Source organism: Penicillium digitatum, chromosome 1 (genome assembly GCF_016767815.1).
Source record: "Penicillium digitatum chromosome 1, complete sequence".
NCBI lineage: Eukaryota > Fungi > Ascomycota > Eurotiomycetes > Eurotiales > Aspergillaceae > Penicillium > Penicillium digitatum.
This window is the reverse complement of record NC_089384.1, coordinates 7,433,540-7,455,234: the sequence shown is the minus strand read 5'-3', so window position 1 is coordinate 7,455,234 and position 21,695 is coordinate 7,433,540. Positions and strand designations below refer to the sequence as shown.

The 21,695-nt window shown below is 45.4% G+C and overlaps 5 protein-coding genes and 4 non-coding genes across 9 annotated transcripts; 5 read left to right on the top strand and 4 right to left on the bottom strand.

Annotated features, from left to right (window-relative positions):
• The first annotated feature begins 415 nt into the window (after positions 1 to 415).
• On the top strand, positions 416 to 489 carry Pdw03_tRNA34. The gene has a single exon. It is a non-coding gene; the product is annotated as a tRNA-Ile (tRNA).
• A 2,706-nt stretch (positions 490 to 3,195) lies between these two features.
• On the top strand, positions 3,196 to 3,269 carry Pdw03_tRNA35. Its single transcript has one exon. It is a non-coding gene; the product is annotated as a tRNA-Ile (tRNA).
• Positions 3,270 to 3,845: 576 nt separating this feature from the next.
• Positions 3,846 to 5,916, top strand: Pdw03_4917 (uncharacterized protein; the record flags this gene model as incomplete). Its single annotated transcript, XM_066100870.1, has 6 exons — positions 3,846 to 3,854; positions 3,905 to 4,267; positions 4,459 to 4,558; positions 4,610 to 5,078; positions 5,130 to 5,410; positions 5,456 to 5,916. 6 exons carry the CDS (start codon positions 3,846 to 3,848, stop codon positions 5,914 to 5,916), a joined length of 1,683 nt encoding a protein of 560 aa, XP_065956270.1.
• A 1,124-nt stretch (positions 5,917 to 7,040) lies between these two features.
• Positions 7,041 to 7,352, bottom strand: Pdw03_4916 (uncharacterized protein; the record flags this gene model as incomplete). Its single annotated transcript, XM_066100869.1, has 1 exon — positions 7,041 to 7,352. One exon carries the CDS (start codon positions 7,350 to 7,352, stop codon positions 7,041 to 7,043), a length of 312 nt encoding a protein of 103 aa, XP_065956269.1.
• Positions 7,353 to 8,993: 1,641 nt separating this feature from the next.
• On the top strand, positions 8,994 to 9,577 carry Pdw03_4915 (uncharacterized protein; the record flags this gene model as incomplete). The annotated part of the gene is made up of 2 exons (XM_014680603.1): positions 8,994 to 9,344; positions 9,404 to 9,577. 2 exons carry the CDS (start codon positions 8,994 to 8,996, stop codon positions 9,575 to 9,577), a joined length of 525 nt encoding a protein of 174 aa, XP_014536089.1.
• Positions 9,578 to 9,961: 384 nt separating this feature from the next.
• On the bottom strand, positions 9,962 to 10,908 carry Pdw03_4914 (Protein kinase-like domain; the record flags this gene model as incomplete). The annotated part of the gene is made up of 2 exons (XM_014680604.1): positions 9,962 to 10,389; positions 10,446 to 10,908. The coding sequence occupies 2 exons, from the start codon at positions 10,906 to 10,908 to the stop codon at positions 9,962 to 9,964; spliced, it is 891 nt and encodes a 296-aa protein (XP_014536090.1).
• A 3,322-nt stretch (positions 10,909 to 14,230) lies between these two features.
• Pdw03_4913 (Transposable element tc3 transposase, putative) lies at positions 14,231 to 14,522 on the bottom strand (the record flags this gene model as incomplete). Its single annotated transcript, XM_066100868.1, has 2 exons — positions 14,231 to 14,233; positions 14,310 to 14,522. 2 exons carry the CDS (start codon positions 14,520 to 14,522, stop codon positions 14,231 to 14,233), a joined length of 216 nt encoding a protein of 71 aa, XP_065956268.1.
• Positions 14,523 to 16,809: 2,287 nt separating this feature from the next.
• On the bottom strand, positions 16,810 to 16,883 carry Pdw03_tRNA25. The gene has a single exon. It is a non-coding gene; the product is annotated as a tRNA-Ile (tRNA).
• Positions 16,884 to 17,086: 203 nt separating this feature from the next.
• Pdw03_tRNA36 lies at positions 17,087 to 17,160 on the top strand. Its single transcript has one exon. It is a non-coding gene; the product is annotated as a tRNA-Ile (tRNA).
• The last annotated feature ends 4,535 nt before the right edge of the window (positions 17,161 to 21,695 follow it).

Sequence of the window (21,695 nt, the reverse complement as noted above, 5' to 3'; positions counted from 1 at the left end):
TTCTCCTTTCCTCACTATTGCTTTAAAAGGGTTTTAATATTTAAAAGTGTATATTTTCAAAAGTGGCAAAGCCAAGTCGCATTTCAACATGGTTTCCAAAGCCGGCTGCACCTGTGTTTTAGAACTGCCGAACAGGATTTCTTGCGAAATGGTTTCGTGTTAGGTAGGATCCGACAAAGAAATAACTTAGGCTTTGACGGCTTGCGAGATACGATCCTCGATATTTTCGGTTGAAAGTGACATTGTAACATATATTTACATCTGTAGGAAGTGGATCAAACAGGGAGAAATTCATACGGCTGTCTGTTGAGCTTGTCACTATTGTGTTGTTGATATGTGTATTGGTTGAGCACTGAGTGATTAATTTTTCAGAATTACCACATGTATCCCTAAACTGAACTCGCAATTCATACCTGGTTCCATAACTCAGTTGGTTAGAGTGTGATGCTAATAACGTCAAAGTCGAGGGTTCGACCCCCTCTGGAACCACACTTTCTTTTTGTCCTTTCTTTGCTATTCAGCCCAGTCATGGCAAGTTTGATTCTTGGTGTACTTTGCCAGGCGAGAAGCAAGATTAAAGGATCCGCCATCTGCTTTTGTGACCATGTTCTTCATCTCATTCTATCGGTGGATTTTTGCTTCTTATTCAAATCACAAAGGTAGACACGATATTCTGTAAACACAGTTTGTTCCCTAACTAACGTATTTCACCAGTGAGCTGCGCACACCATCGAGCTGCGCACCCCACCTAAAATGTCACGGTGCGAACCGTGATGCTTAGTTAGAGGAAGATCACGGCACGTGATCTCCGACCTGTTTATCTGAACTTCAGTTTTAGATCCTGTTGTAGCTCTTCGAGCTACGTCTTGTATAATAGCCTGCCCCTGCCTGTACCTGTCAAGTGGAATCTGATCTGTTACGACCTGTTCCTACCAGTCATCTCCTATTATACCGTCCTGCCAGCCCGCACCCTGACAATTGAGAGCGAATTGGTGGTATGGTGGGTGGTTGAAGAAGAAGAGATAAAATTAATTGACGCGTCTTAGGTGGGGTGGCCGGTTCGCCCGTGAAATACGTTATCTATAGGTTAGCTAGACTAAGTAACTAGGAGCAAACAAAGAAGTTATAACCGTGCCAAGCGCCCAACCACCCATCCTGGGTAGTTGGTGCGCCCCACCAAACGCAAAATTCCCACCAAACGCAAAATTTCCAATTTATTATCACTTTTGTACCTATTTTACACCACACCACGATGTCAGACCGAACTAAAAAAATGGAAATCCAAATCCAGCTTGCAGTCAAAGCCTTCTCCTAGGCTAACAAGCCTAATATTGCCCAGCTAGCGCGGGAATTTGACGTACCATACCATCGGCTTAGGGCTAGGATTCATAGCCGTCAGTCCTATACCGACCGTGCCACAATAACCAGATCCCTAAATTCAATTCAAGAAAAGGCGCTCACTAGCTGGGTTCAATCCCTAGATAGTGCGTATACATCACCTACCGCAGAGATGGTTGAAGGTGCTGCAAATGCCATTCTAAAGAAGGCTGATGAAGATCGGGTTGTCGGCCACAATTGGGCCTATCGCTTTATCACAAGACTACCCCCTGGATTCAACTATATCACCCAACATCTAAAGGAGAAATCGAGGGTTGATAGTGAGGATTACGGCGCCTTGCTTCTTTGGTTTAATAACCTTACCCAGGTTATGAAGCATCACCAATTTCTTCCACACGAGATCTTCAATTGGGATCAAACCGGCTACCGAATTGGCAAAGGTAAAGCACGTAAGGTTATTACCTCGCGTACAACCAGTTACATTGCTACCGGAGGCCAGTCGGAATCAATTACTGGTATTGAATGTATCTCTGCCGATGGCTGGTTGATGCTACCATGGTTTTTACCTAAGGGTAATACCCACATGGAGGAGTGGTATGAGAATATCACTACTACCGATTTTCGAATTAAGCCTACTACCAATGGCTGGATTGACGATGAAACCGCCCTTCAATGGCTATTCTCCTTTCATGAAGCGACTATTAAGTTAGTAAAGAAGGGTAGGCCAAGGCTTCTTTTAATGGATAACCATGGCTCTCATCTTACATTCGAATTTATCGACTTTTGCACACAAAAAAACATCATCCCACATTTCTTTTTACCCCATACAACACATCTCTGTCAACCGCTCGATGGCCCAGCATTCCAAAGCCTAAAACATCATTTTCGTACGATGAATAATGAGATTGTTATGTGGGGTGGAAGTGCAAGCAAAAAACGGGATTTTTTCCGGATCATTCAATCGGCTAGAGATGAAGCTTTTACCCAAAGAACAATAAGATCATCTTTTAAATCTAGGGGTATCTGGCCCCTGGATCCAGAGGTTATTCTTAAACCTCTACGCCAAAGAGATCTTGAAGCTGAAGGGTCCCCCCTTAGGATTCTTACGCCATCCCCCCCCCGATTTTACAAGCTCAGCCACCAATTCACCACCAGATACAATTGAGCGGGTTGAAAAGCTTAATACTAAGCTTCTCAATGATCTAAAGAAGATTGAGCATTTAGTTCAAAGCGTTCAGAGGCATATTCGACGGAGTGCAGATGCAAATACGCTTTTGTCCCAAGAGGTTGAATTGTTAAAGGCCTCTTTGAAGAAGGCTCAGTTCCACGAATCAACTGCAAATACACCAAAAAATGGGAAATCGGTTCTTAGGACTAAAGGCAGTGTCCTATCACCTATATGTCCAAATAGGATGATGGTAAAAAGACAGGATGCCGATGCTAAGAAGCTAGAGCGGCTACAGGCAAAACAGGCCAAAGAATTGGAAGCCCAACAACGGGCCCAGGAAGCAAGGGATTTATTAGAAGCTGAGCATGAAGCTTCAATGGTGGCAAGAGATAGTCACGGTGGAAATTGGTATATAGATAGTCATGGTGGTTACATGTAAATAGTATTTTTATTGAATGAGAAATTGGAAATTTTGCGTTTGGTGGGGCGCACCAACTACCCAGGATGGGTGGTTGGGCGCTTGGCACGGTTATAACTTCTAACAGTATGCCAAATAATCATGTGGACCCCACTTCCAAGAATGCCCAGAAGTTAGGGTGTCTGAGCTTCATGTTGGATCATGTGATCTAAAATTTAAAGAGAATGCAAGAAAGTGTGAATTGAAAGATTTTTGTTAATTAACAAAGAAAGGTTCCATAACTCAGTTGGTTAGAGTGTGATGCTAATAACGTCAAAGTCGAGGGTTCGACCCCCTCTGGAACCAGGGTCTTTACGTTTTTCCAAAATTTTTAGAGACTATGTAGTCTCTCTGACCGAGTCATCGAACTCAAAAACCTAAGACAAGGCAGTGCCTGGTTAATAAACCGGTTATGCATTTATACCGCTATAGAATTAGATCAAGTAGGAAGATGGTGTTCAGGGACAAGGGATTTAATTTACTAAATCATTAATCTTTCCCAAAGAATTCAAAAGAACTGCAGATAAAGGCGGCACAATAATAGCTGGTTATACAACAGTACATGGGGTTAATTAGAACTAGTGAAGAATTCTACTTTCTAAGCCAGTTCCTATTGGTTGGGCGAGGTCATAGTGGAGACGGGAAGCAACGTATAATCGTGCCAAGCGCCCAACACACCTTCGTGTATTGGTGCGCCCCACTCAACGATAATTTTCGAGGTAATAAATGCATTCAACTCCATATTTACTTATAACCACCATAACTATCTACATACCAATTTCCACCATTGCTATCTCTTGCCTAGACTTCATGTTCAGTATCAGCTAGATCCCTAGCCTTTTAGACCTGTTGTGTAGCTTCTAAATCCTTGGCATGCTTTGCATGTGCATGGTGAGTATCCGTGCCTTTGACCTGTGGCGATGATATACTCACATCATAAGCCTGCCCCGATTCCTGTCCAACTTCTGTATGGACCGGCAAAAGTCGCTCTAGAGGCAATGATCTTTCTGATAATTGATTCCCCGGTACTCTTGAAATGGACACCTTCCGAAAACTCCAGCCAAGATGCTAGAATGCTGCTGGACACCTGCAAGGCTTTGAGGAACAGCAGGTCTCGGGAAACGTATCTGGATGAGAACATTTCTCTTGAGGAAGGCTTGCGCGCCTTCGAGGGGAATGTTTTGCACGGTCTCAGTCACAGTACTGTTCTAATGCTAGCACTGATGACCTGGCATTTTGATGCTTCGTCTTCTGAAGCCTCGCAGGGCTTGATTACTTTCTTGAGACAGCCTCACGACAATGAAGTGAGGAGAATACTCCAAGGTCGCTACTTAAGCATTATGCGTGAGACGGCCCCTTCGAACTTCGACTTTTTTCTTGTCCTAAATTGAGCCTATCTGGTGATCAGAGAAATTGCATAGCATGAATGGGTTTAGATGTATTTAACCAACGGTATCCAAGCTTTTTCAGACGGCCACCAATGTCTTGGAGATAGCCATCATACCAGTCCCTTAAATCCTCATCTAAGCAGGAAAACCTCAAAGCATCGAAAAGCATATACAAGCACATTCCCCAGCGTATCCGACAAACTTCTCGTCAGTCTGCTATCTAGAAGGCCATCGTACGTTCCTCACAACAACCCCAAGCTCCACAAATCGTCCAAGACCTGCAGGACAAGCGTGAATCGCTTTTCCCCTTGTACTTACCAACAAGCAGCGAGGAGAGCAGCGACGGTTCTTCAAGCACTCGTCAAATTGCGCCTTTCTCTTGCCATGTCCCAACTTCGCTGCAACCATGTCCGCTCGCTGATTTCTACAAACTCGTCGTCTTATGCGAAAATCAACAGCAACTGGGGAAAATCCGCCTCCGGATTTGTTATGTGGCGTTCTTTCGCTTGAATAATGCCGTACAGCCAGGTAGCCAGTACCAATACGATGATGCTTCAATGTTCATAGCCCATCTGATAAGAGATTCGGGCTGTGAAGACTCACTTTCCGACATTGAACGTCGCGTAAGACACTGGGTTGGGCTAGGAGAGCGATACAGTCTGCTAGCTAATGACCTTGGAGGGCTGGGGGTATTGTATCTCCTTCCACAAGATGGTGGTGAGTCGATGTAAGTGGCAATCTAATAGAGAAGGAAGTAACTTTACTGACAACGCTGTAGCTGGACCAAGGAGCTGCCCAGATCGGCGAAGATGGCTAGAAGAATTGCCATGTTGAACCACCTGAGGCAGAAAGGATTGCCAGAAGAAGCTCAGACACGTGGTCTTCATGCCTTGGCAGAGGACGAGGCTGCAAAGGTTCTGGGGCCGATCAAAGCCTCATTAGAACGAGTGATGGAGAGCCAACTATCAGAGGCAAATGCCCATATTGTGGATGAAAGCCGACAGTCTAATAGGACTTGGCCACAATTAGATATCCCTCAAATTCGGCAGCCTAGCGCCGGTATGTCCTGTAAAATGTTGGCGACTTTTTCTCATATCAATTCAGGGACCCCGTGTTCTCAATCTGGATCACCAGTTGCTACACAGGTTGCTTCCACTGTGGGATCCCCATGTAACGCCATGTTTAGTGGTCAAGCGACTTCGGAAATGGTGCAAGATGTGAGCAACTTACATTGTGAGCCTTCGCTCACACAAATATCATTGCAAAATTGGCCGGACATTGTGATGTCACAAGTTCACACCCATGGGCTTGAACTCGTGTACATGCCAACGAAATCGGGATCATGTGAAACTCTCATTTCTCACAAGCAATATTCCGACCCAATGAGCGCTACGAGCAACCAAATAGCAATGATTACACCGGCAGACTTTCCTCAAACTTTCGCAGCAACATCCACCTCGATAACTGCAGATTACCCTCAAATATTTCCATATCAACAACGAACCGTCACTCCCGCGGATTACCCTCTAATGTTTCCCTGCGACCCATCTCAATACCTTAGTTGATCGAACTCCAATGCTGCAGATTTTATAATTCCGCACATTGTATTATGTAGAAGTCGGTGGAAGAGCGAGAATAAGATACAAGGCTGGTGATAGGACAGGTTCGCGTTGAAAAACTGCCGGGGTATTGGGAACAAGCAGAGGCTGGGAAGGCTCAGACAGTAATCGAGGGTGGCCGGAGATAATCGTCACTGGTATGATGTATCCTTGCTTTCCAATTCCCTCCTTTTCCACGAATTTAGTTTCCTCCAACACCTTCCACACTTGAAACCCGTGCCGCTGAAGATAATCAGGCAACTCGCTGGAAGCCTTCACTAACAACGGCTCTAGGCCATCATCATCCCAAAAAAACATATAGGTTGTCCTTGTCCTTTTTCCAGCTAGCACTTTTGAGAAAGGTAGCCAACTCATCCATGATTGATTGAGTCATGCCGAACAGGAGGCCGATCAGGTCTCGCGGGACGCGTGAGGATGGAGCGGACGACCTAATGTAGATGGTAAAAAATCATCTACTAGAATTAAGTTAGATGAGCACATGAGCAAACGATTTTTGCAACCTAAATCACCTTTGGCATCGAATGTTCGCTTTCGCAGGGAAATCGGAGCGTGGTAAAAAGTAACCGCGGGGCACGGAATATGACGTTGGATTTTTAGGCCTAACAAAGTAGGGTTTTTTGTCAAACCTCAAAATACGGCCTCCCTAGGCCATAAACAGGAACCTTGGTTTTTGTTATGGTCTGGTGGAAAAGTACGCTGTATTTCGTTCAACATTTTGCCTAATTCGCACCCCTTGGGCGATAAAGTACAGGACATTTTATCTCCGAGGAGAATGATAATGCGAAGGAGTCAGTTGATCTAACCCAATCTTCTATCCATTAGACGGTCACATCCGAATAGGGATATAGCACAACAAAACCATGCTTTTTAGCATCCAAAAGGGCATCATGATCGCCGGAAAGCGGTAGGAATAAGAGAAAATGCGAAGATTCACGTGATGAGCCGCGCCTCTACCGGTCTTACTTAAACCCGGTCGCCTCTGCTTTTTACATACATGTATAAATGACATGATCCTTAGCTACTATAGTATCGGCGTTTCTAATAGGATCCACAAAGGTACACAGCTATTCTTAGTCTTCGAGCGACATGCGCTCCATAAGAATTATGGCCTCAGCTCGGGGGTGGTTTGGAAACAGCGCGTCATTGGTAACACTGGCAGTTCCGATTATAACAGCAAGATTACAAGGGCTCGCGCTGGAACAGGCCATAAGGCGTATCGGCACGAAGACGTAGGCGGGGAGAGCATAGGTGGAATAATGAGCGTTTGTTGTCGCCGAGTCTTTATTACGTGAAGCGCGCGCGTCGACGAAATTATGTGATCGGAGCTTACTATCCGAAAGTTGTAAAGCACCAAATCCTGTGATGGGACGCTCAGTGTGCATCTTGGCCCCGACTTCCGAATATACCATGGATACCGGCTCGTGCTCCCAGGATTTATGCCCGAGTGCTAGACAACCATCGAATAGCTCTTCATTCTAACAAGACAGACGGGGATCTGTTATCCCTGCGTCGCCTTGGAGCGCTCGCATGTGAGGCTGGCCTTTCGCCATGATGTCACCTATGGTGGAAAGGAAGCTAAGGAGACTCCGTTGTGAGCGTACGATAAAAGGGGTGGCCGTTTGTCGGATCATCGTTTTCCCGTATGGAATTTCCCCTCTTCCAGCCTGACAGCGCTTCGAACTTAAATTCTCCGGCCGGCCGTTCATTCGCTTTTTACCGCATAGATCTGCTCAATTTTCAAAATTTCTGATATGCAACAGAATACGCCGATATTCTGAAAATGAAGTCAATGAATGATCAAGAAAGAACGACCCTTCATTCGTTGTGCGGTCGCACGGTTATCCGAGTCGACAACAATCTCGTCGTGAAATCGGGCAATCTCCGCTCCCACGAAGCCCAAAAATGTAAGTAGAAAACGAATAACTCAAACAAATTTACGCGCGCGGTGCGCATGGGTAAGCAGGGGTCTTTTTGATTTTATTGTAAATTTGAATGGTATAGTAGTTTTTCATTGATCACTTTAGCGCCCGTTTCAAATCGGAGGATGATGAATGCCAACTATTGGTCTTTGGTGATGGATATCTAGGCGTAACACCCACGATCGAAACGCTTCTGACTCCACGTGTACCCATTCATCTCCGTCTTGAAAATTCCAGGCAAATCATTCAATTGTGTGGCTGTATGCCGAGGTGGTTGATTGACTCATCTCGGCGCAATAGGAACAGTCACATAGCCGCCACTAGATGGAGGCGCTTTATTTGCAAAGTTCTTATCCACTTCATTGACGCCATACGCTTTCCGCTAGTGGTCCTTTTATTTTATGCCATTTCTCTCCTCGTGTGGATCATTCTCACGGTCACTAACGCTCCAGATTTTTGTGGGTATATTGCGCAAGCTGATTCAACATCGGTAACTTGAAAAAGATGCGGTAATTACTCAATAAACTTTTACCCCAATCTGATAACTTACCGTCTCAGTGCCAAACTAAAGAGTCGCTCCACTGGGACATCTTTTTTTGGCCAATGGTGGTCATTTAGGTTTTTGCTTTCCCGCTTTAGTGTGGGGTGTTGGAATTATATAGAGGCACCCAATCTGGACAAAGCCAGAGAATAGCCAACGAGTTTTGTATCAACAACCTTCAATCACTTGCCAAGATAAACACCGAAGCAACCACAAGAACTGCAATAGCACTTTTCATCTAAAAGATAGCCGACGACTCAAAGTTCCAGCATTGCCGCCCCAAGTCTGCGGCGCCAAAAATAATTGAATCCCAGCGCTCGGGAATAAACATAACGCTCAGAACGAATGTTATTCGTGCATATGAAACGAAGATGATGCCTAGCTCCCCTTCGAGGCGCCTGGTAGGGTTGCTTGGGACTCCTGATTATTCCTAAGACGTGCTATGATCGAAAAGTTATAAGAGGAGAGACCTTGTTCTTTTCTTGGGCATTTTTACTACATCTCATGCCCATATTATATTGTTCCCTCTCCATCCAAGGAAAAAAAAAGGACCTCACAACATCATGGCCACCAGAACTATTCACCTCATCTCTTTTCGCAATAGTTCATCTCAACGAGCTCACTTTGCAATTTTTGTTCCATCGGCAGCAGACCCTAAACGAGGGACTCTGATCCACGCCGTCGGTACACCCATGGCGGGCTACATCCTCGAGTTCAAACGGAACTACTCTCCTGCTATGACCCAACAGGGCCATGAGACTTTTCCGATTGGCCAAGTTTATTCGTCCAATATCGTTGACTCCGTGGACACAGCGATGACCAAAGACTCAACTCCCAGAGGCAACATTGAGATTGCTGCGTCTCAGGTCCCGACTCCTGGGATCAGTCAGAACTTCATGGCACCTGTCAATGATGTAAGTCCCCAGATTTGACTAATGCTTACTTTTCCGTGCTTTATTTTTATCTGCTTCAGACCACCAATAAGCGATGTCAGGAATGGACCATGGAGTTCGTCCGTCATTTAGTCTCCAAAGGTCTCATTACAGCGGAAGCAATTCAGATTGTTCAATCTAAACGTGATCCCCCAAACCATGGAATCGGTTTTCAGCCCGCCGGAAGACGTTCAATTCATCCTGAGTTGGCTTAAGTACGAGCAGTTGACGGAAGACGGCCTGTGGCGAAGTTTGATGCAGCTTGGCGCATACGTTCTTTTGTTGCATATCCCTTTGATTATCTAAGGACGTAGCTGGCCAATACATTTTATCTCGCTAGACTACTCGGCTTATTCGGTTTCACCGCAGAGGATCCCACACCTTGGCTCCTCACTCGTGGTGTGCTAACATCAAGGGGGATCCGTTTTTTTTTTTTCAATGGTCTAGTTTAAGTATTTCAGAACAGAGATCCAAGCGGTTTACCTCCTACAGTTGTTATAATACGTGCGTACGTGCGTTCTCCTGCCGTTTTGTAATTTCTGCGAAGTATGCTTACTTCTCCTATCGGTGAGTAGCGTTCACTTCCAGGTAGAATTGGTTCACACTGAGCCCATTGCCATTGTGTACTCTGCAAAGACCTCAAATTCTCGTAAGCGTGGACTTAGAAAGTTGTCGACCCAGTCTCGCCGCCATTCGTCCTCGTACCAACAAGTGTAGAGTGCCTTACAGTACTCCCAGTAGTCTGGATACCATCCCGCTTGGGCCCAGTCCACGATAGCAATGATATGAGCTGGTTTGCTGGAAGAGATGATGATGTTCCCTCGGTGGAGGTCGCCATGAGTAAATTTAATGACCCCACCGTCCGGTAACAAAGACCTATAGGGGTCGTTGTATTTCTTCGAAGGAGGAAGCCATGATTGTGGTAAGGAGGAAAACCAGTCGTTGAAATCCTTGATGGTGAAGAAAGGCCCAGTTTTCGGGTATGATTGAAAAACATAATCCAGGAGTTGCTGGTGCCCCAGGGAACCTGGAAACATTCGATTAGATGTAAACAATATCCTTCACATTTTGGCCGGGGCGTACCAATATACTGATCGGAAGGATCTTGTTCAAATCGGCGCAGACGGTTGACTATTTGACATAACTCATCGCAGAGCGAGCTTTTGTCCTGGCTATTGAGCTCATTCCAGCCATCCTGTAGCGTCTGTCCTTGGATAAGCTCCATATAGAGGAACACATAGTTCTCCTCGTCGATCCGCCACCCAAAAACTTCGGGAACTGGAATTTTGTCACCAAAGGTCCGTTTGATCATCCAAAGGCACTGCGCTTCTGCGATCGTGACATAAGGGCCAAACTTGACGAAGACTTTTGACTCTTCAAAGATAACAGGCTGCGGCTGTGGGTTCGCGTGGATGTCTTTCGACAAAGCCCTCACTTGCGCTGGTGTCGGAAGGCTTTTGCTGGGCTCTTTGAAGAAGGAAGAGTCGAGAAAGTTCATCTCTCGCATCGACTCATCGGTTAGATTTTTTGAAGAGAATTTTGTCATTTTGGCTTGGGTGGCTTTCTTAAGGGTTGCTTAATGATATGTGAATGCCTTTGATGAGATTACTTGTTAGATGAGGAAACAAAGCTGATGGGACCCACTCAGATCGGCTCGGTATAGTTGGCTTATGTCAGCGAATCATGACTTCGGCAGAACCATTTTCCGTTTCCGGAGAATGGTGTAGTTGTAGATTGACAATTCGGGGATGGAATCGATGATAGCACAGCTATTTTTGGTCTTCGAGCGACATGTTTCCCATTTCCCCTAAGATTTCTGACCTCAGTTCCGGTTGGTTTGAAATAGCGTGTTCAATCATCGGTAGTACATCTTCTCACTGCTTTCATTACGTGCACACACTCTGCAAGCAAGGGGACCTGTATTTCTCATTATACTGTCTGTTCAGAGAGCGCCCCAATGTATCAGGGGCTCAATGTGCAGATTCTACATCAAAACGGCTTGGTTTTATTCTGGGGCCGTTTATTTACGCATCCATCATAGGCTGAACTCGCTGGTCTGTCCTGACTTGCTGGGGAGACCAAGCCACTCCAAAGTGGAGAAAGGAGCAACATCGAACCAATCATATAAGAGGGTCGTCGGAGAGGTACGAGCCGCTAGGGATCGTTGTCGCCCTCCATAAAACCAGAAAGCGAAAACCCCCAATTTCCCCCAAATCCAACCTCTATACCTACAGATCAATATACATCCTTTTGGCACTTTACGAATTCATGAATAGGAAGTAAACGGTTTAATTGCCTGGCTGAAGCTGCTCTCAAACTACAAATATAGAAATGAAACCAGTCTCGCTTGGAACAGGAAGGCCTCGAGACCTAAGCTTGCTAGCCCTTTTAGCTCTTCTCTTTGAAGACAAACTTTCCCAATTTTCATACAAAGTCAAATCCGAGCATGAAATCCTCGTTATGTGGCCCTGATCAGTAGATTCTTGGAGTATTTCGGCATTTGACGTATCTCCGGGCAACGAAGAAGCGCTCGGCCAGTCATCAACCTCAGCAGGCACTTGGGGAATCGTCCAAAGTCTACCATCCCTGTCAATAGAGAGGCCTTCGGGGACAGGCGCAGGCTCTTCATGGACAAGCCCCGAAAGATGAGACTTATTTGAGATGATGCCATTCGGTGTTTTCACTAACAACGCAGCAAGAAGACTAGTTCATCTTGGTAACCTTATACTTAATTTGTTGAAGATGAATCACCGTGCTGATCTTTCATAGAACATATGCGAAGAGATAATATCTCAAGAACCATTTTCATCACCGCATTGTCAAACTCATGATCTTGACCAATAATATCGTAAAACCCATGTAAACCAAGCCCTGGATCATTTAGCTTAAGTAAATGCTGCAAATTTCCTTGAATGTAACCTGGAAGCCAGGCTTCACCTGGGGGAGGCTTGAGAACACACCCCTCACGACCCGCAAGATCTGATATGCCTTCGCCAAGAGGCGAACTGACTGTCTCGTAGCCACCTGTGTATAAGAAATGCACCACGGTATGCCCGATGTCTTCATCAACATTAGACATGATAAAAGTTGATAAACCAAGAAATACAGGGGCGAATTTTTGGTGACTCCGAAGGAACTGAGCCGGAATGCCATACCGCTTGCTCCCAATAATGAGGGTAACCAAAGGGGATTCGTAGCATCAGTGAATAGGTTAGACAACAACATTTGAATGCTATCAAAGCACTTACGATGATAAAGGCCGGTGATAGTCAATCTTGGGAGAAATATCTGGGGTGAAGGGTCGCCCAGGCAGCTCATTGGCCTCACGCTGTTTCGTTTTCTTTTTTGCCATTTCTTGGCCTTACTGTAACTTTGCTGGTTATGAAGTGATCCCTAAAAGATTTTAATGAAAGATAAACGAGAGAGGAGGCATGACTACATCTGATATAGCCGGGAATGGGGAGAAGCAGGGAAATGCAAGTATGAGCTGTCCTGCAAAGCGGCCGGAACATGTCATCTGTGCAGTGACTGGCAATTTAGTGTCAGTCATTGAAATGTGCTGAACGAAATACAGCGTACTTTCCACTAGACCATAACAAAAACCAAGGTTCCTGTTTATGGCCTAGGGAGGCCGTATTTGAGGTTTTGACAGTTTGACACAATACTTTTTTTAAACACGTTCTAAAAGATGTTCATGTACTGCTGGCGCCATTATCGAAATAGGATCGTCCACTTGGTATAGTATTGCAGGCTCCTGGGATCGTGATGGCGTACTCCTAGTAGCTATAGAGCTCCCAGGACATGATGTCAAACCTCAAATACGGCCTCCCTAGGCCATAAACAGGAACCTTGGTTTTTGTTATGGTCTAGTGGAAAGTACGCTGTATTTCGTTCAACACATGACCTTGATGCTCCTATGAAGCGGTCCATCGGCCCCTGGGAGGTATGCTTGTGGGGTACTTTTCAAAACATCTGTTATGCATTATACGCACGGCATGTACAGTGACTCCGCAAAAGTTTTAACACCCCTGGCCCCACACCCCCCTATATTATGTAATTTTCTGCCGGAATAAAACTCCATGAATTCAAACTATCTATCTAGTACGGCGTATACCGCCCCTGGCCCTCAATAATAGCCTCCACCCGATTCGGCATGGTCTCAGAGAGATGCTTTAGATGATCTAGATCTAATTGATCCCATGCAAGCTGCGCTGTAGCTACCAAAATAGCCTTAGTTTCGTCATTGTTCCTCATGTGAATGAGATCGGGCCGAAGCTTATAGATTTCAGCTTTCAATAGCGCCCAGAGGTTTTCAATTGGGTTCAAATCCGGCGAGTACGGAGGCCATTCCATAACTTCAATATTCATTTCACGTAAAGCATCCCGAACAACGCATGCATTATGTGTAGGCGCATTATCATGTTGAAAAATAGCACCTTCATTGGACATCAAAGTAGGTAGAATCCGGCGGTATAACTCTTCAATAACAAGACCAGTTATACCCGTACGCTCAGCCTCAGGATTCCCAAAGAGTGGGATAAGCCCCGTTCGGCGCGTAGCCCCCGAAAAGGCAGCCCAAAACATCTGTTTAACTTGCTTGCCTCGGTGTGGTAATCCTTGACATTGTCCTTCTTTCGGCTGGTCTCTCGGGCGAATAAAGGTCCATTCTCGACGAACACCAATCCCACACTCAACCGTACACTCATCAGACCAAAAAACACGGGCCCAATCCTCAGGGGTAAAGTGTCGGTAACGTACGGCCCAACGGAGTCGTTCAAGTGCAGCTTCCTCAGATAAATAAGGCCTCCAGCTACGTCTCCATTTCCGGAGGTTTTCAGCATTTTAAAGGCGTCGAATTGAGTCGATTTTCACTTTATAAGATACCTCAGTAAGAAGGTCTTCGTGGGTAATACGTGGATTATTCGAGATAGCATCCAAAAGACGTACTTTGTCGGTGGCATCAAGCTTCTTTGGTCGACCAGAGCGAGGTTTCGTAACACCAGCACGCCGTTCGTGCTCTTTTTTAATTGTATACCGGATTGTAGAGAGAGAAATCCATGGGTACCGGTTGTGAATGCGCTTATAACCCCAGTGAACAGCCGAGTGAAGCTCACATATCCTCTCTCTAAGAGCCGGGGTGAGCTCAGATCGAGCAGGCATTACTGGCAGCCTATAAAATAGGAATATTATAGGGGTATAGAGAGCAGAGAGAGGTAGAAAAACGCGAGATATAACCGTGCCGAGCGCCCAACCACCCATCCTGGGTAGTTGGTGCGCCCCACCAAACGCAAAATTTCCAATTTCTCATTCAATAAAAATACTATTTACATGTAACCACCATGACTATCTATATACCAATTTCCACCGTGACTATCTCTTGCCACCATTGAAGCTTCATGCTCAGCTTCTAATAAATCCCTTGCTTCCTGGGCCCGTTGTTGGGCTTCCAATTCTTTGGCCTGTTTTGCCTGTAGCCGCTCTAGCTTCTTAGCATCGGCATCCTGTCTTTTTACCATCATCCTATTTGGACATATAGGTGATAGGACACTGCCTTTAGTCCTAAGAACCGATTTCCCATTTTTTGGTGTATTTGCAGTTGATTCGTGGAACTGAGCCTTCTTCAAAGAGGCCTTTAACAATTCAACCTCTTGGGACAAAAGCGTATTTGCATCTGCACTCCGTCGAATATGCCTCTGAACGCTTTGAACTAAATGCTCAATCTTCTTTAGATCATTGAGAAGCTTAGTATTAAGCTTTTCAACCCGCTCAATTGTATCTGGTGGTGAATTGGTGGCTGAGCTTGTAAAATCGGGGGGGGATGGCGTAAGAATCCTAAGGGGGGACCCTTCAGCTTCAAGATCTCTTTGGCGTAGAGGTTTAAGAATAACCTCTGGATCCAGGGGCCAGATACCCCTAGATTTAAAAGATGATCTTATTGTTCTTTGGGTAAAAGCTTCATCTCTAGCCGATTGAATGATCCGGAAAAAATCCCGTTTTTTGCTTGCACTTCCACCCCACATAACAATCTCATTATTCATCGTACGAAAATGATGTTTTAGGCTTTGGAATGCTGGGCCATCGAGCGGTTGACAGAGATGTGTTGTATGGGGTAAAAAGAAATGTGGGATGATGTTTTTTTGTGTGCAAAAGTCGATAAATTCGAATGTAAGATGAGAGCCATGGTTATCCATTAAAAGAAGCCTTGGCCTACCCTTCTTTACTAACTTAATAGTAGCTTCATGAAAGGAGAATAGCCATTGAAGGGCGGTTTCATCGTCAATCCAGCCATTGGTAGTAGGCTTAATTCGAAAATCGGTAGTAGTGATATTCTCATACCACTCCTCCATGTGGGTATTACCCTTAGGTAAAAACCATGGTAGCATCAACCAGCCATCGGCAGAGATACATTCAATACCAGTAATTGATTCCGACTGGCCTCCGGTAGCAATGTAACTGGTTGTACGCGAGGTAATAACCTTACGTGCTTTACCTTTGCCAATTCGGTAGCCGGTTTGATCCCAATTGAAGATCTCGTGTGGAAGAAATTGGTGATGCTTCATAACCTGGGTAAGGTTATTAAACCAAAGAAGCAAGGCGCCGTAATCCTCACTATCAACCCTCGATTTCTCCTTTGGATGTTGGGTGATATAGTTGAATCCAGGGGGTAGTCTTGTGATGAAGCGATAGGCCCAATTGTGGCCGACAACCCGATCTTCACCAGCCTTCTTTAGAATGGCATTTGCAGCACCCTCAATCATCTCTGCGGTAGGTGATGTATACGCACTATCTAGGGATTGAACCCAGCTAGTGAGCGCCTTTTCTTGAATTGAATTTAGGGATCTGGTTATTGTGGCACGGTCGGTATAGGACTGACGGCCATGAATCCTAGCCCTAAGCCGATGGTATGGTACGTCAAATTCCCGCGCTAGCTGGGCGATATTAGGCTTGTTAGCCTGGGAGAAGGCTTTGACTGCAAGCTGGATTTGGGTTTCCATTTTTTTGGTTCGGTCTGACATCGTGGTGTGGTGTAAAATAGGTACAAAAGTGATAGTAAATTGGAAATTTTGCGTTTGGTGGGGCGCACCAACTACCCAGGACGGGTGGTTGGGCGCTTGGTGTCACGGTGCGAACCGTGATGCTTGGTTAGAGGAAGATCACGGCACGTGATCTCTGACCTGTTTATCTGAACTTCAGTTCTAGATCCTGTCGTAGCTCTTCGAGCTACGTCTTGTATAATAGCCTGCCCCTGCCTGTACCTGTCAAGTGGAATCTGATCTGTTACGACCTGTTCCTACCAGTCCTCTCCTATCATACCGTCCTTCCAGCCCGCACCCTGACACTTGGCACGGTTACCTCGAAAATTATCGTTGAGTGGGGCGCACCAAAACACGAAGGTGTGTTGGGCGCTTGGCACGATCGAATGAAATCTCAAGCAAAAAAATAAGAGTGGTTCCAGAGGGGGTCGAACCCTCGACTTTGACGTTATTAGCATCACACTCTAACCAACTGAGTTATGGAACCCATATGTATTGTACCCAATTTAACTGAACATTTAAGAAAGCGTGGTTTGCGCTAAAAGAACTCACAGCACTGATCCACTTGGCAACGCATGAGTTGATTTTTTTGTTGGGGAGGGTATACCCGTATTTTAAATGTAAGTGTCGCTGTGAGATTTAGACAACATTGGCTTTATATATGTCACGTTTGGAGCTCTAAAAGAACCTGGTTCCATAACTCAGTTGGTTAGAGTGTGATGCTAATAACGTCAAAGTCGAGGGTTCGACCCCCTCTGGAACCACTCTTATTTTTTTGCTTGAGATTTCATTCGATCGTGCCAAGCGCCCAACACACCTTCGTGTTTTGGTGCACCCCACTCAACGATAATTTTCGAGGTAATAAATGCATTCAACTCTACAACAGTCTACCCTATAAAGATTCACCACCTCCACAGTGGCGGTGTAGAGATCTGCACAATTTAGTCCTAATGAAATTTAGCACTCTGTATTCACCATGTATGGCTTTGCTCTTGAATTCCTCCTTCTTCAACTACCCTCTCTACCATACAATTCAATTCAATTCACTATGGAATACCCTGAGCCCCCTATTGAAGAGGTTCCTCGTACCCCAAGCCCCCCACCCGAACCACCGGATTCCGATACCGAGTCCTTTACCGCCGATACCACCAATTCCGCTACTTCTGCTATGCCTTGTGAGCCCTTTCCGATGGGTAATTATCCAAGTGCTTACTTTGGATAGTATTGACTGGTCGAAACAAAGAATTGCGGGATTATCTTGGTATCACCCGGAACTAAGTACGCTGGGCGATTGCACGAGGTACTCCTACGCCTCGTAAGCCCCCGGGTCGAGTCCCGAAATTGATAAGGAGTGAAGTGGATGATATTATTACTTTTATAACTGTAAATTAGATCAATCGCCGGCTTTCGTACGAGAAGTTAATTGATATTTTATCTCTTAATATTGTCACGGTGTGAACCGTAATGCTTAGTAAAAGGAAGATCACGGCACGTGATCTCCGACCTGTTTATCTTGAACTTCAGTTCTAGATCCTGTTGTAGCTCTTCGAGCTACGTCTTGTATAATAGCCTGCCCCTGCCTGTACCTGTCAAGTGGAATCTGATCTGTTACGACCTGTTCCTACCAGTCATCTCCTATCATACCGTCCTGCCAGCCCGCACCCTGACAAATATCTCTGTTGATACACTTCGACGAACCTTGGCTAGTAGGGGATATAACCGGCGTGTTGCGCTTGGTCGACCTGATATAAAGGAGAAGAATCTCCTTGAACGCCTCACTTCGGCACGAGCTCACGTTAACTGGACTCGTGATGATTGGTGTCGAATAATCAGGATGTTACGCACTGCCTAACTGGTCACAGTTATGTTAGAAGCTTTCCTGGTTATACTTGCCTGTGCTGGTCCTCCAACGTCAATGATCTGTCTCTCAACCGAGCTGTTGCTGCGCACAGTCTTATTCCAGCCTAAGTCCTTTTGAGGGTATCAGGGAACGATGCCAGGTAGAGCGCCGAGCAGATCTATACCGCAGTATTGGTCTGTTCGTTGGTGTTGTCAAGTGATAATATAGTAAGTGAGTCAACAAGGTCGTAAGGTAAACACAAGTAACAATGTATGATTGAAGACGAAGAACTAAACTAAGTACATGAGAGAGTGTCCTTATATATCATTCGCTTCCTGGGGTCGCCAGTGCTCCTGGGGTATATCCTACACCCCGGGGTAGATCGACCCCTCTGAGTATATGTTGAACGAAATACAGCGTACTTTTCCACTAGACCATAACAAAAACCAAGGTTCCTGTTTATGGCCTAGGGAGGCCGTATTTGAGGTTTGACACACCCCCCAGGGGATGCATCGATGTTGTAACTTCGAGGGATGCCATGTCGTATACATGTTCGGTATTGGTTTTTCAGTCGTATTGTATGCTTCTTCGTCCATTTTTTTCTCCCATCTCCTTTTTGTCTTATCGCTGCAGCGAATTCCTCTTTGACTCTGAGTGGGGTTGGATAAGCGCTTCCGTCTTTTTGTGAAGGCATTTTTTTTGGGTTGATCGATGGTTCGAACTAGACTGCGGCACGATCCGCAATATCCGCGGATATCCGCAATCCATATCCGCAAAGTGCGGATTTGGATATTTTTTGATATCCAATATCCGCAGCCTTGAGGATTTGGATATGGACCTCATATCCATTGGATATCTGCGGATATCCAATGGATATCAAACAATACAAACATGCCTAGACTCGTGACCTCAAGGGGTATGCATTATTATTATACATTCCTATGTATTTTTCGTGTAATACTTGGTACTCGAGGTTGTTGAATATCACCAGGTAAGTATAATTTCTGACCTCGGTCAGAAATTATGGGTGGAAGGTCAAGCACTGCTCTACTTATAGTAGTATACAATTGGAAATTCTGACCGAGGTCAGAAATTATGGGTAGACGGTTAAGTAGTCTTCCGCACGACCCAGTAAAACCCAGACCCAACCCAGACCCAACCCAGTCTGGGTTGGGTTTTGGGTCGAACCCTTCGACCCAGTAATGGGTCTGGGTCGGAGGGTTCGACCCAGTACTGGGTCTGGGGCCCCAAACTGGGTTACAAACTAAACAAACATGCTAAGGATTCTAAATGTATAACTTATGCATTTATTCGCGGTAATTTTGAGTATTTGCTTTACTTGATTATATCTAATTTTATTTGTAAAAAGGGTAAAAGAGATGCGTATAATTGAGGATTCTTTGTCAAGCAAGCTAATGGTATTCAAATAAATCATCTTCCCTGCTTTTACGTTTTCTCCCTGATGCTCGTGTCTGTGTACAGGTTGGTGGTAATGATGGCGAGCAAGGACGACCATATTCACTTGTAGGTAAGGGCCTCTCCTCCGGTATATCCTCTGGTCTATCCTCAATTACAACCTCAATTGCATCCCCTGGTTTATCTTCCAGTTCATCCTCCTGCTCCTCTGTATCACTAATTGGATCAACCTCAATCTCACTGAGCTTCTCTTCCCTCTCCTCTTTTGCCGCCTCAAGCTCATCCTGGGAGAAAATTTTCTCAAGAAGTGTTGCTTCCTGCTCCTCCATATCAAATTTCGTTGTACAAAGAAACATCATTAATGCCTCGACAGTCTCACTCTTCATTCTACCACGACGATAGTGACAAATATCTCGAGCGGTATTAAAGAGGCGTTCAACTCCTGCGCCAGTTGCTGGAAATGAGAGTGTATCTCGCGCAAGGGCAGCAATGGCCGGAAAGCGAGCCTGGTGCTCTTTCCAGAAAGTAAGCGGCCTAACAGAAACAGTATCTATATCTATATTAGTATTATTATCACACATACTCTTTGTATTTACTTACCGCTGTCAAGATATTGACTGATTTCATCAGTAATGGCTCGTGGTTGTATATCCCTTCCATCAAGCATCTCCTCTAGCCTTGAGCTTGGATGGGCTATCGTTAGAGAGCTTTGTAGATCACGACTGCTTATTCTAACTTGTGCTTGATATGGAACAAGGGCTTGTTCAAAAGCAAGTCGATAGGTATCTCGCCATTTCTGATCCCAATCACTGGAGAGGAAGAATTTGAATTTGTTCACCGGTGCAAGCATTGTACTGATTGCATAGATATTCCCTCGAAGATCATCAGCTTGGGAGTAATACTCATCAAGCTTAGACCGACCAGCTTCAAGGGCCTCTAGCATCTGTTTTTTCCATGGGACACGCTTTCGGCGTAGCTGTGCCTGTGATCGCTCAAGATGATCAAACAGTTTGTTGTAGATCTTAAACACATAGTGGGCAGTGACATCTCGAGTCTTTGATAGCTGTGTTGTATAATCAAAGAAGGGCTCGGTGATACAAAGAAGATAGTCGATCTGACGCCACTCTTGCTCGCTGAGTAGCATCTCCTCACAATCATACTCTGTACAGAATAAAGAGAAGATAGCACGTAGCCTCTTTGCCCGGCGAAGCATGAGGAACGTAGAATTCCATCGTGTCTTTACATCTTGGATTGGAACGATCTTGATATTAGTTGTCTGAAGATTGTAAAAGGTCTCTCTGCGCTGGGGACTTGCATTGACGTAAATCGCAAGGTAACGGACTTTGTTCAGTGTGGAGGAGATCTGACTTTGCTTCGCATTTTCTTGGGCTAGCCTTGACTGCTTCTCTGTCCACCTTGTCTCGGCTGATTCATTTAATGGAACTGCCTTGATCCGAGCAAGAAGCTGATTGAGGCTGAGCTGGATAACGTGGGCAAGACATGGTATTCGGGTGATAATAGTATCATCTGACAAAGCCTGTTGGAGAGCAGTAGCTAATGTCTTGTTGTTTGATGCATTATCTGTTGTCAACCCGAATACTTTATCTTCAATGTTGTGCTCCACTAGGGTTTCTATAAGAACACTACTCAGGTAAGAGCCGGTATGTGTACCATGAAGCGGCTTAAACCCAAGTAGTACCTCACGATATACCCAATCACTGTCAATGAAATAGCCAGTAATAGCCATAAATGCCTGCGAGAATGGAGATGTCCAGCAGTCAAGCGCAATGGATATCTTTGAGCCAGAAGGCAGCGTACGAAGGATACGCTGCTGCCGGTCTTTGACTAGACTGCCCAATCGGCGACGGATGGTATCGGCAGATGGGATCACTGGAGGGGATGGGGCGGAACGAGCTTTATTGATGATGCGTTTGAATGATGGATGCTCGATCAGATGGAATGGGAGCCGGTTGAGAGTAAGAAATTGGAGGAGATCCTCCTCCCAATCTTCTTGTAAGAAGGGTATGCTTGCTGAAACTTCTC